The sequence below is a fragment of the Centruroides sculpturatus genome, unplaced genomic scaffold, assembly GCF_000671375.1.
Source record: "Centruroides sculpturatus isolate CEXI.00-Female unplaced genomic scaffold, Cexi_2.0 scaffold17, whole genome shotgun sequence".
Lineage (NCBI taxonomy): Eukaryota > Metazoa > Arthropoda > Arachnida > Scorpiones > Buthidae > Centruroides > Centruroides sculpturatus.
Window position 1 is genome coordinate 854,689 of NW_019384462.1, and position 13,789 is coordinate 868,477.

General features: G+C 25.2%; 1 protein-coding gene across 1 annotated transcript in view; it reads left to right on the forward strand.

The window, feature by feature from the left end:
* The window catches only part of LOC111620923 (serine/threonine-protein kinase mTOR-like), a 125,407-nt gene that overhangs the window by 54,041 nt on the left and 57,577 nt on the right, over window positions 1-13,789 (forward strand). The window contains exons 19-24 of the mRNA XM_023362950.1: window positions 170-299; window positions 1,896-2,140; window positions 3,447-3,533; window positions 8,446-8,613; window positions 9,582-9,694; window positions 12,715-12,829. Of these exons, the coding sequence (XP_023218718.1) occupies window positions 170-299; window positions 1,896-2,140; window positions 3,447-3,533; window positions 8,446-8,613; window positions 9,582-9,694; window positions 12,715-12,829 (858 nt within the window). The remainder of the gene's footprint in view (window positions 1-169; window positions 300-1,895; window positions 2,141-3,446; window positions 3,534-8,445; window positions 8,614-9,581; window positions 9,695-12,714; window positions 12,830-13,789) is intronic.

Here is a 13,789-nt window from a genome sequence, read left to right on the forward strand (position 1 = left end):
TTATGAAAACAGCAATTTCATTGTATTTTTAAAATTTTATTAAAAGTGTACTTAAAATTTTTGTACATTTAAATTTGAATTTATTTTTTAAAAATGCTTAGAAATTTTAAGTTCAAAAATTTTTGCATTATATCACATTAAATTAAAATTTTAAAATAATATTTTTTAGGCTATACGAGTATTGGGATTATTAGGTGCCTTAGATCCTTATAAGCATAAAGTAAATTTAGGAGTTATAGATCATTCTGGTGAATCTGGAGGTGTTCTTAGTATGAGTGATTCTAACCAAGATAATCAAGGTAAACTGCATTATATTGAAAGTTTACAGTTATTATTTTTGCATTAAAATTTAAAAATTTAAATTTACTTTTTAAATCTATGCTTAGAAATTTTAACAATTTAAGAATTTTTGCATTAAATCACATTAAAATTTTTCAGTTTTTATTTTAGAATCTTAATTTTGTGTGATTATATGAAATATTGTTAAAAATAAACTTATAGTTAAGTACAGAAAGAAAACTTCTTATTTAATAATTTGAGATCCATCACTCTCACAACATCATTTTAAATTAGAAATAATAATTAAAATTAAATGTTTTGTAAATTTATAAACATCTCAAAGACTGATTTTTTAAAAAAAATTATATATATAATAAGCCAAACAGTCACTGTAATATGATTCATTATTGCAATCACTTGGCTTATTATTAATTTATTGATTGATTTAATTTTTATTATTGTATTGTCTTCTTAATATCACTAAATTATTATAAGAAAAATTTAAGGTTTTAGGTAAAAATGTTTTTTATATATACTGTATTATTGAAAAATTATAATTGATATGAATAAATTTAATATTTACATTTATACAGTAGAGCGTCATTTATCCGAAAGTTGGTCATCCGAAACGTCAGTTATCTGAAAGAATTCCAGTTGGCAAATTTAAATTTTTGCTGTGCTGTGGCGCTGCAATCTTTGGCTACATCTTGGGCTACTCCAATATTTTTTATGCTTGTATATGTGTTTTAGTTGGAAGCACTGGCACTTTTGTGTGATGTTTTTCTGAGGACTGTGTGTCGTGCTGAATCGAATGTTTTTGATACTAGATTAACTTCTAAAGTATAATTTTTTTTTGGTTTTTTTGTTTTTCAATAAATTTATTTCATTTGTAAAAAATAAAGAAATAATTTTTAACGATACAATAGACACGATTATTATTTTAAAAAGTTTACATTACACTTAACATTGACGAAAATTCAACGCGAAGCGACACACAACGGAGAAAAATTTCAACGTGGGATAGGTTAATATATTTTTCCTACATAATCGGTTATCCGAAAAATAAGTTATCCGAATAACCTCAATCCCCAATTGATTCGGATAAACGACGCTCTACTGTATTCTATAAAAGCAAAAGTTAATCTTTTCCTCCTTTAAATAGTGATATAATAATTGTAAATCAGTTATTAAAATTTTATTTGAAGAACTGTTAAATAATTTTAAAAAATAAACAGATTAATTTGTTTTAAACTATAATTTTGTTATTTGCATTTATTTAACTTTTCTTCTTCTTGTCAGTCAGTATTTAATTTTTGACTTAATAGTTTTATTTTAAAATTATTTTATCTTACATTGTTTAATAAAAAATATAAAAAAATAAATTTAATTTATATTTCAGCATATTTTCAAAGAATTCAACCTATAATAATTTTAATTCCTTTTTTATAAATGGATTCCAATATTTTTATAAAAAAAAAAAATTATTAGGCCAAACAAATTCATATGATATTCTGAATATGTATTTGTTATTTTATTGGAAAACTTAATAATAATTAATTAATATTCTGGAAATTGAATTTATTTATTTATTATTATTTTTATTTTTTATTTTTTAGAATTGAATGCTAGTGAAATGTTAGTAAATATGACTGGATCCTTAGATGAATTTTATCCAGCAATTGCTATTGGTACTCTGATGCGAATAATTCGAGATCCATCACTCTCACAACATCATACTATGGTTGTTCAAGCAATAACATTTATTTTTAAAAGTTTAGGAATTCGTTGTGTACCTTATGTTCAACATGTAATGCCTTCATTCATAAGTGTTATTCGTACTTCTGACACTACAGTTAGAGAGGTAAAATTTAAAATGTTAAATATGTAGAAATTAGTTACGTAATTATATTTTAAAATTTAACCAACTGTTTTTAATATTGATTTTAATGCATTTATAATATGAGAATTTTACTTTTGATTTTATACATTATTAGTTCTTATATTTTGTTCAAAAATTATAAGTATCAATAGTAAACCATTTACATTTTGATGAATTTACAATATTTATTTTGTATTTTTTATCTTATAAAGCTTATTGTTGTATTGTCATATTGATTTTTTGGAGGAAAAATATTCTTTCACAGTATAAGATGCATTATAATTTTCAGATAAATTTTAGGTACAAAAAAATATGTCTTATAAAGAAAAAAAAATAGTAAATACATTTAGTTCAACTTACTGTTATAGACATAATTCAGAACTCAAATTCAGAATAAGTAGTCTTTTCTTAAAATTTTTATGATGTAGTTAATAAAAACTGAGTGATTTAATTCTATATTCAGTTTGTTTATGAATCTTAAATTATATTAAATACATTAAGTGACTTTTGTTAATATTTTATTAAGTATATTTTTAGAAACACAATTTTACAAGAGATGTACTTCTTTTACTTCTAAAAATAATTATTATATTTTAGAAAAAAAATTACATAAAGGATTATATATTATTAATGACATTAAAAAAACTTAAGGGCAACAGTTACTAATATATTTATAAAGTCTCTCCCATTAACAGTGCTGGATGTAAATTGCATATTATTGGTGTTTTGTGTGGCTAATGACCTTGAAAATGTCATTGATTATTGGTGTTTGGGACATACTTTTACAATAATAATTTCCAGGCTGTGTCATCTCATGCTGGCCACAGAAGTTGTGCAATCTTTTTTCTGTGAGAGTTTTCAAATCTCATATCAATGCTACAACCCACAAACAATTCCTGACCTCAAGACAGAGATTCACTGTGTCATTGGTGAAATTGAGTTGAATCATGCAGTCGTATAGTAAGCAATTTTGTGTGAGGAGTGTTTGCCTCCGAAGTCATAGGAACATTCGGTGGACACTGTCTTCTATACATAAATTTCTTAGCATTGAAATGGATTATAATGTTACTTTATACTAAAATAAAAATATCCACAGTTGTTCAATAAATGATGCATTTTATTCCACAATTAAATCCAACGCTGCTGTTGGGACACACTATATATTAACAGTTATCATCATTATCAAGTAGTAACTAAGGAAATTTTAATATATTAATTTCATGTTTTATATTTTAATTTTTTGAGAAAGAAAATATTCTATTATAATTATTATTTTGTCTTCTTTCAGTTTCTGTTTCAGCAATTGGGTCATTTAATATATATTGTTAAACAACATATTAGAAACTATTTGGATGATGTGTTTGATCTAATAAAAGTAAGTAAAGAAAATTTTTTTCCAGTTTATATAATATAATAAGTTTATTTAATAATACTGATTTTAAGCTATATTTATAATACTAATTTTCATTAATTTTAAATTAAAAATGAGACTTCAGCTGAAATCATTTAGAATAAAACTTTTTAATGTAGATGATTGTTTACATTTCTACAATTTGTTGTTTCATGTTATACTATATGTAATATTTATTATTAATAACATTCGATCATATAAATAATTTCTCATAATAGATGAGGAACTGAATTAATTATTTTCAGTCTATTCATAATTCAATAGAATAAATAAAGTTTAAAAGTAAAATAACTACCATAATTTATTATTATAAATATTTTATTTGTACTAAGATAAGCCTTGTTACAGAGGGTTATTACATGAGTGATTTATAAATTTACAACAGTTGGTCAACAATTATTCCAATTCACCTTATTTTTCTTGAATATAATAAATAAAATTACATTAAAATATACAGTAATTCATATAAATTTTTGTTTACATTTAAATATTTTGTTTTGTTTAGCTAGATATATGATTAACAATATTTTATATCAATTAATTTTATAATTATTTAACTCATTAGTTATTTGATTAAAGAAGTTATTTATTCTGTACATTTGATTTATTATTAGATTATTTAATTTAGCTCTATAATCTTGATTTTGATTCATGTGTATTATTTCCATGATATCATATTTTTCATGTTATTTTGCAAATCTATTGCAATCTTTTAAAAGATGGATCAATGAATATTCTTCAGAGCTACACCAGTAACATTGGTCCTTAGTAAAGTCCATATAGGTATTATTAATAAACAATGAATATTTATTAAGTCTAATTTGAATTAATAGTCTTTTTATATTCATATTAGTATTTGCAGTTATAATATTTGAAATTGAGGGAATATTTAAAGTATTTATATACCATGGATGGTAAGAAGATTGAGTTAAAAGGTTTTGATTCTTAATTACAGATTGAGAGAAAGCAGATTCCATCATTAATTTATATCTATATTTCCAGTCTGCTTCCAACTTATCAAATATTTTACTTGAAATTCCAAATGTTTGCAATAAATTATTGAATTTATTCTGCCACAGATTTTTATTATTCTTTGAGTCATTATTCTGTTTTAACATAATTTGATGTATAAATCTGATATTGTCTTCATTAGTAGTTTTTTAATCTAACTACCATAATTAATTTCATAAATACCATAATTAAATATGACTATAGTATATTGGAGTATACTATATTGGATATGGAGTATAGTATATTGGAGTATAATATATTGGAGTATAGTATATTGGAGTATAGAGATTCATAAGATATATTTTCATATTTCTAGTTGAAAATATATTAGCAGTTATTATCATATTAACTATTAATCGTCAAATAGCTTAGTTGCTATATAGTAAAGTTTTAATATTATTTGACTTCTGTTTTTGAAAAGAAGACAAGCTATTTAACGTAACATTTCTTTGATCTCTCAAAATGCTACTGAATGACTTTTGTATGACAACAAGTTTTAAAGTTTTCTAACACATAGTAAATAATCAATAATTTAAACTATTGATATTGATATATTCATCTGTATTTTAGAAAAAACAATGGTCATTCAGATTCATAAATTATATATTTTTTAAAAGATCAAACTGCTAAGTTTAAGGAACCAAAAATAATTTTATTATTTGGTAATGTTTTCAACCATAAAATGGTTGAAAACATTACTGAATAAAATAAATGAAGAACATAAATTTAAAATTGTTTCATTAAGTTCAGAGAGTAATTACTATAGAACATAAATTAAAACAAAAATTTTTTATGACAAATTATTTAAAAAGTATTTTTAACTTACATTAGAAGTAACATTATGAAATTTAAAAAATTTACTAGAAAACTATTTTAAATTTTAACAAGAACAAATTAATTTCATAATTAAGAAATTTTTGTAAGGGGCTGTCCATAAATTACGTAAGGGGGATTTCGGCCATTCTAGACCCCACCCACTCCTGTGTAAGAAACCGTAATATTTTCTTTGATCCCCCCCTTCCCTATCTTACATAATATTTTGAAGGGTTTTTATAAAGTTTTTAATCAAAAAATTCTTTTTATAATCTTTAAAAACCTTAGGTCCAAAATATATAATTATTAATTAGTTAATTAATATGTTCTATTATTTATAAAAGACTTTAGGTGATCAAATTTAAAAATATAAGAATTTAATAAATTCAAATGAACAATTTATTTTAAGAACTTTATTTTTTAATTATTAACAATATTACTATTATTATTATTATTATCATTAATCAACGTCAAAATATTTATTTTTATATTAATTTTAATTTTCACAAAAGACGCAAAAAACTTTGCCAGATCGACTAGTTAGTGCACGTGTAAACAGAAAAGTCATACAAAATAAAACAAGAGAGAATAGAGAGAAACCACATTTCGTTGCCATATTGATTACATCTTGTCTAAGGCCAAGAAAATAAACTACATGCTGCTAAAATGTGATAGGTGCACCTGGGGACTAAATAATAAAGCTTATAAAACTCTATATGATGGGGCAATACAACCAATGCTATTTTACGCAGCCTCTGGCTGTGGTCATGTAACTAGTAAAAATTCAGTAGCAAGTAAATTACTCTCTCTTCAAAGCCAGTTTGCCATCAGAATTTCAAAGTACTGCAGAACTGTTTTTACTAATGCCTCTCTGATACTAGTAGAGCTCCTTCCTTTGCCACAACGTATTGTAGAAAAGGTTCTAAACTACTACATTAGAACTACAAACGTCAAGGCTCAACAATGGTCTCTACTCCTATCTACGGCTGTTCATATGCTACCACATTGCAATTACCCTACTATCTCTGATCATCATTCTGTAAATAAGGTTATTTGGTGTCATCTGCTTCCTCCATGGATAATCTTGCAGGCATCAATATCTACACAGATGGGTCCAAAAGCTCCCTATTTGTCAGCTCAAGTATCTCTATCTTCCTCCAAACTTACATATTTTGCCAAAAATATGTTAGAAGGTACAGATACCTCCCATGTACCTCCATCTATTAAGCTGAACAAGATGCTGACTACCAAGCAAAACTCTGTCTATCAACATTTATAGTGATTCTGTCTGTCGTGAAAGCTCTATTAAATCCCAATTGCAATAGGAATATAATCGCATATATCCAGCACCATATTAAAAATCTTGTAAATAAGATAATTTTTATATTTGTTCCTGGCCATACTGGTGTACTAGAAAATGAAAATGCCAACATTGAGGCTGTCAGCTGAAAAGGAAACTGACTTGGTCTACACTCGCGTTCCTCTCTCACATAGCAGCCTTAAAAATTATGTTCATGACAACACTATGCAAAAGTGGAATCAGTAAAAGTAGTTGAGCAGTAAAACTTGTAGAATAACAAGACTTTATTTTCCTAGTGTTGAATTTAGGTTCTCATCACTACTTAGCGATTTAACGTTTGCTACTGCTCAACTACTTACTGAGCATGGTAATTTTAGAAGCTACCTGGAGATGTATAACCAGGCAGAAACTGCTTCTTGCTTTTGCTCTACAAAAAACCTAGACACCGTCGACCATGTGATCTATCATTGTCCAATTTACAATCAACATACACTTATTCTGAAATTAGAAATCTTGGCCACTTGAAACCAAGCATAATGTCCACTCAATAAGCTTGTTCAGAAGCCACTGTTTGATGCTTTTTACAATTATGTTCAAAAAATATGGAAGAAAAGACTATTTATAATTTATAATTTCTAGTTTTACATTTTAGTTTTCACTAAAATCTGAATACTAATTTTATGTTTACTTTGTATCGTGTATTTTGGTTTATGTATTCTTAGTGTTAAACATCCATAGGAGTGGTGCACTTATTCTAATAAAAAACAAGAGAAAGAAACCCACCACATGGACTTTCTCCCATGACAAAAAATGTGGAGCGTGAATCTGCTAGCATTATTACTCTATCACATCACACGAGACAACGAGCATTCTTAATAGAAACTGCCAAATTGAAGCCAAATTCAAAACGCCATCACTCAACGAGATCAAAAAATAAAAAAAGAATATTACGTAAGACGAGATCTATTACCCCCTACCCCTGAGTAAGAAATCGTAAGAAATCCTTGACCCCCACCCACCCCAAAATACCTTATGTAATTTATGGACGGCCCCAAACCACTTTATGCTTGCTGAGAAATATTTATATATATCATCAAAAAAGTTTTCAACCTAAATTCTTAGGTCATCTTCAGTTGTGATACTGTATCTGAACAGTTTTTAAGTGGGTCATTTCATGATGGAACATTCAAAACACATAATTTAAACATATAAATTTAAAATAAAGAATATAGAAATGTAAAATGAAACAAGCAATTATTTATTGTGACATCATCACAATGCCAGGTTGCAATTTTTAATCATATTTTTAATTTCTTTAATTTAAAACATTTTCTCTCCACCTCAAATTAGTAGTGGCTTGCTCCTGTACATCATACTTTTCTTTTAATAACATAGTTGTGCTGGTCATCTATCTAACACCTTTTAGGAGAACATTTTTGAACTGAAATAACATGATTTATTGTTTGCATCAGAAGTTCATATATAGTTTATTGGGACCTCCTCCCCCTACTCTTTCCATATCTGATCTCATCTTTCATCTATTCAATGTCCCATTTAAAAACTGTTTAGATACAGTATCACAACTGAAAATAACATAGAGAATTTAGGTTGAAAACGTTTTTGATGATATAAATAAATATTTCTCAGCAAGCATAAGGTGGTTACAAAAATTTATTAATTAATAATTAAAACTTTTATTATATTTTTAATTACTAAATAAATAATTAAACTGATTTTTTCTTTTTTTTTAAGGAATTCTGGACTGTAAATAATCCAATGCAAAATACGATCATTCTTTTAGTAGAACAGATTGTTGTTGCTCTTGGTGCGGAATTTAAAATTTATTTACCTCAACTTGTTCCTCACATTTTGAGAGTTTTTATGCATGACAATAGTCCACAAAAATCTGTAACCTCAAAGGTATTTTGAATATTGAATATTTTTGATGTGTTAGAATTTCAGTATCAATATAAACTATAAATGGCATTTTAAATTTACTATAACAACAACGTTTTTTTTACAGCTTTTAACTGCTCTTCAAAAATTTGGTTCTAGTTTAGGTGATTATCTTCATTTGTTATTACCANAGATAATGTAATTATATAAGATTAATTTACTGGTTGACTATTTGAGCTACAGTTTGAAAAAATTGTAGACCTATAAATTTCCACTGTTGCCCATCTGCCTTTCCTTAATCTCGAGAATGGAGTTAGATAGATGAAAGATGAGACCAGATATGGAAAGAGTAGGGACAGGAGGCCCTGATTAACTATATATGAACTTCCAATGCAAGCCATAAGGCATGTTATTTCAGTTCAAAAATGTTTTCCTGAAAGTTGTTAGATAGATGACTGGCATGACTATGTTGTTAAAGGAAAAGTATGATGTACAGGGACAAGCCACTACTAATTTGAGGTGGAAAGCATATATTTTAAATTAAAGAAATTAAAAATATGATTAAAAATTGCAGTCCAACATTCTGACAGTGTCACAATAAATAATTGCTCTTTTCTATTATTATTACTATAAAGAAAATTTATTAATTAATAATTAAAACTTTTATTATATTTTTAATTACTAAATAAATAATTAAACTGATTTTTTCTTTTTTTTTAAGGAATTCTGGACTGTAAATAATCCAATGCAAAATACGATCATTCTTTTAGTAGAACAGATTGTTGTTGCTCTTGGTGCGGAATTTAAAATTTATTTACCTCAACTTGTTCCTCACATTTTGAGAGTTTTTATGCATGACAATAGTCCACAAAAATCTGTAACCTCAAAGGTATTTTGAATATTGAATATTTTTGATGTGTTAGAATTTCAGTATCAATATAAACTATAAATGGCATTTTAAATTTACTATAACAACAACGTTTTTTTTACAGCTTTTAACTGCTCTTCAAAAATTTGGTTCTAGTTTAGGTGATTATCTTCATTTGTTATTACCACCTATTGTTAAATTGTTTGATTCTCATGATACGCCAGTTATTGTTCAAAGGTATGATGTAATTTTTTTTTATTTGATATATATTTATCAGTTATGTTTTTAATTATTAATATACTTCATCCTAGTTTATATGAAAACTTTTTATTGATAAGTAATTTTTTTATTTTAAGATATTTATTCATCATTTGTTGTTTTACAAAAATTAATGTTTTCAGTGTTTTCTATCCTTTTATTAGGTATAAGACATTTAACATTGCAAATAAATATTAATAAAAAGCTTAAATATTTAAAAAGTGTAATACAATACTTTTAAAAATTCATTTTATGAAAAATAATAAGAACTAAGATGAATGCATGGTTACTGTATGGTTAACACACACATATATATAATATAGTGATAATTATTACTACTAATTAACGATATTCTGTTTTGTTTCTAAATTATTCCATCAAATTAGAGATTTTATATATAATTTATTTATTTCTTTATTGTACAATTAAGGAAATGTCCATAGACAGTTGATTTCCACTTCCCCATTTAAACAATTATACCCACATTAATGTATTAAATATAGATAAAGATAATGAAAATTATGTCACACACAAGTTGTATTTTCAAGTATAATTATAAATTTGACTAATAATCTTTTTTATAAAATACTTTCTTTATTTCTGCTAAGCCCTATTTTATGTTTGGATCTCTCTATCTCTCTCCTTACTTCTTTCCTTTCTCATCATCCTAGACTGACTTATCCTCATGCCTCTTCCTGTTGACCTTCTTTTTGATCATTCTCTTCTAGATTTACTGCATTTTTGAGGTGTTGGGCAATTTGACCATGGTGTCTGTAGAGATTTTTGATTCATCATGTTTAGATAACTCTGAGCTTTTACAAAAACATTCTTTAAATTATTGTTCAATTTCTGATCAAGAGGACTTATCTTTGTTATTTCCACATGATCATATTTTATTTGTGGGGAGATTATAAATTTGCTTTCTTGTTTTGTTAACTACAGACTTACCCGTAATGATCATCTACTTCAGAATGAAAGAAGCAAAATAAGATATAATAATTTGAAAGTATAATTTTTTTTAACTGATTTTTTTTCTTCTGGGAACAAAGAAGGCTTACCTGAACTTGAACTGTATAAATTGTACAATCATTGATGTCCTCAAAAAATACCAAGATAGATATTGTAAAGATTGAATTTTATGCTTTAATATCTTATATGTTAATTGTAACTCAAACTATTTTTCAATAACAATTGCTATTACTAATTTTAAAGTGTTTGTAAATAAAACATAACAATTTTAAAATTTCTAAGTTGTCCTGACCCTGCATCTATTATTGCTAATAAATTTGTTTAAGAATGAGTAATCAATATTTACTAATAAATAGAATTTGAGCATTAAAAGAGTATATATATTTCTAATGGTCAAATTTTATTATGTATATAAATGGTTGAGTTGTTATTATAATACAGAATTTTAACTATTAGTTTTAGTAAGTTCTGTAATCTATAGTTAATATTAGAATAACAAATATTTTGAAAGTTCTTAATAAGTATTATTAAGAGCTAAAATAGTTAGGGATTATATTATATGATTATTATTTATTTCAGTTATGCATAGTTATTTTTGTTTATTGTAGACTCATCTTAATATTGAGATTTTGATTATGTTCAGAATTTTTAAGTAAAAATATTTTTTTTAATTATGCAAATCTTTTGAATATAATGATTTTATAAAGTTTAAGAGATTACTATTTAGTCATAAATTATTTCTGTTTTAAATCATAAATAAATCATAATGTTTTAGAAATATATTTGTAGTTACGTATAAAACAATTCATATTATTAACAAGGGAAGGTAACATGGTCATCAGTTTTCAATGATATTGTTTGGGTGGATAAACATTTTTTTTATTGAACAAAGAGAGAAAGCATACTTCTCAAACATTTTCAAGAAAACTAAAGTTAAAAAATCCTAAGCAACTTATGAGTATGCTTTGCAAAATTTTTCAATGATGATTTCATTGCTTTGCAGCAGCCTGAATGGTAATTGTGAAATTACCAGTTCATTTCTCTGTGAGTATAGTTTTTTCTTAAATCAATGCAATTTTTACATTTAAAAAATTTAAATGACTGGCTTTAAACATTTTGATTTTTTATTTTCCATTAAAAATGTGCATTTTCTATTCCTTGAAAATTTATTTTTGGAACTGTTTAAAGTAAATTTAAAGTTTGTTTTTAAAACTAGAATGATTAATTATTTTAGTTAATTTTTACTATTCTTACTTCATTACTTTAATTTATTTTACTATCTGCTTGTTTTATTCATTATGAAAAGGCAAAATACTTATGATGGTAAACAATAAGAAAGCAGAGAAGTGACATTGAAAGATGATTATTTATTGTCACACACAATAATTCAATTTGATATTAGAAGTTATTTATAACTAATAATTTTTTGAGTTTATTTAATTCCTTAAAATTCAAGTTGTTTATAATAATCTTACATTTCCAATTCTGAAAATGAATTTTTAAAGAGAAGATGCACAATTTTAATAGAAAATAAATAGACATAATGTATAAACCCATGTAATTTACAATTATTTTAACATAAAAATTGCATTGATTTGAAAAGGAATATTCACAGAGATGCAAACTAGCATCTAGCAATTAGCAGTCAGGTATAATGCTGTTGAGCAATCAAGTCTTCACTGAAAGATTCCGCAGAGCATACTTATAATTCACTTGGAAGTTAAAAGAAAAATCAGTTAAGTTTTCTTTTAAACATTTGATATACACACTTTCTTTTTTTGTTCAATAAAGGTTCATACCAAGGCTTATTTATACAAACAATATTGTTGAAACCTGTGATGACTTCCTCTTGTATGATAAATAATTTAACATCTAATTTGAATAATTTTATAAAATATTTAACAATCTTTAAATTACTTATATATATATATATATATATATGTAGTTTGTTGATGGATTAGAAATTATTTAATAGAAAATGTTTTATTTGTGGTTTCATAAATTTGAAAATAACTTTTTCATAATTTTAGACTTGCATTAGAAACAATTGATCATCTTTCTGAAACATTAGATCTTACAGAATATGCTTCTCGCATTATCCATCCACTTGTAAGGACACTGGATAATACACCAGAATTGAGACAAGTAAGATATTTTTATTGAAATAAATAAATTTTAGAATAAAAATATAAGTTTTTATATTGAGATAAGTATATATTGTAAGTAAAATAGACAATAAATAAACAATAATGGAAATAGTTCATATACAGTACATATAATAGACATATGAGGCCAAATCGACTAACTCCATTTGTAAATCCCTAATATAATTATTATTATTTTCAAATTTTTCATGTAACTAATTTTATATATCATTATATTAAAGCATAGCTATAATATAACAATATATATCAGTAAAAATATGTTCTGCAATGTTTATTTAAATTTAAAGTTCAAAGGGAATTTTAAAAAGTAATTTATATTATCAATTTTTATACTTTTTGTTTATGGAGTTAATTGATTTGGCAAGTGAGTGGCTCAGATAATGTTAATTGGAAAGTTAAAATTTATAGGTTATTAATAGAAATTATTTGATTGGATATAGGATTACAACAATTTAAAAAAATCATTAATATTATACAAAGAAATTTTTATAATTTCAGATCATTAGATATACAATACAAAATACATTTATAGTTCTATTAAATACCAAATCTGCATTGATAATAATTGATAGGAGAAAAACAACTTGTAAGGATGGCTGCTTAGTGTCTCTTAATTTTATTGTGTTAACTTACTCTTTACTTAAGACACGAGGGTAATATGGCACTGAGGAACATCCAAAGGAAGGAAACACTGTCAGGCTCCTTCTGGTCAGTTCCGTCTGATACAAGTGACAGGAAGAATATGATTCAGAGATGTGAATTAATTTGTGACTTCAAAACTAAATTACTTTATTTACACTAAATAATCATAGAAAAATGATAAGATTAACATATAAAAATTTAAAATTCTACTGAAACTGCAATGACAAAAAGTAAACTCATAATTTGCAATAATTACAAAAGAAGAGGAACTACAATAATGCACTAGTAAAGCAAAGCT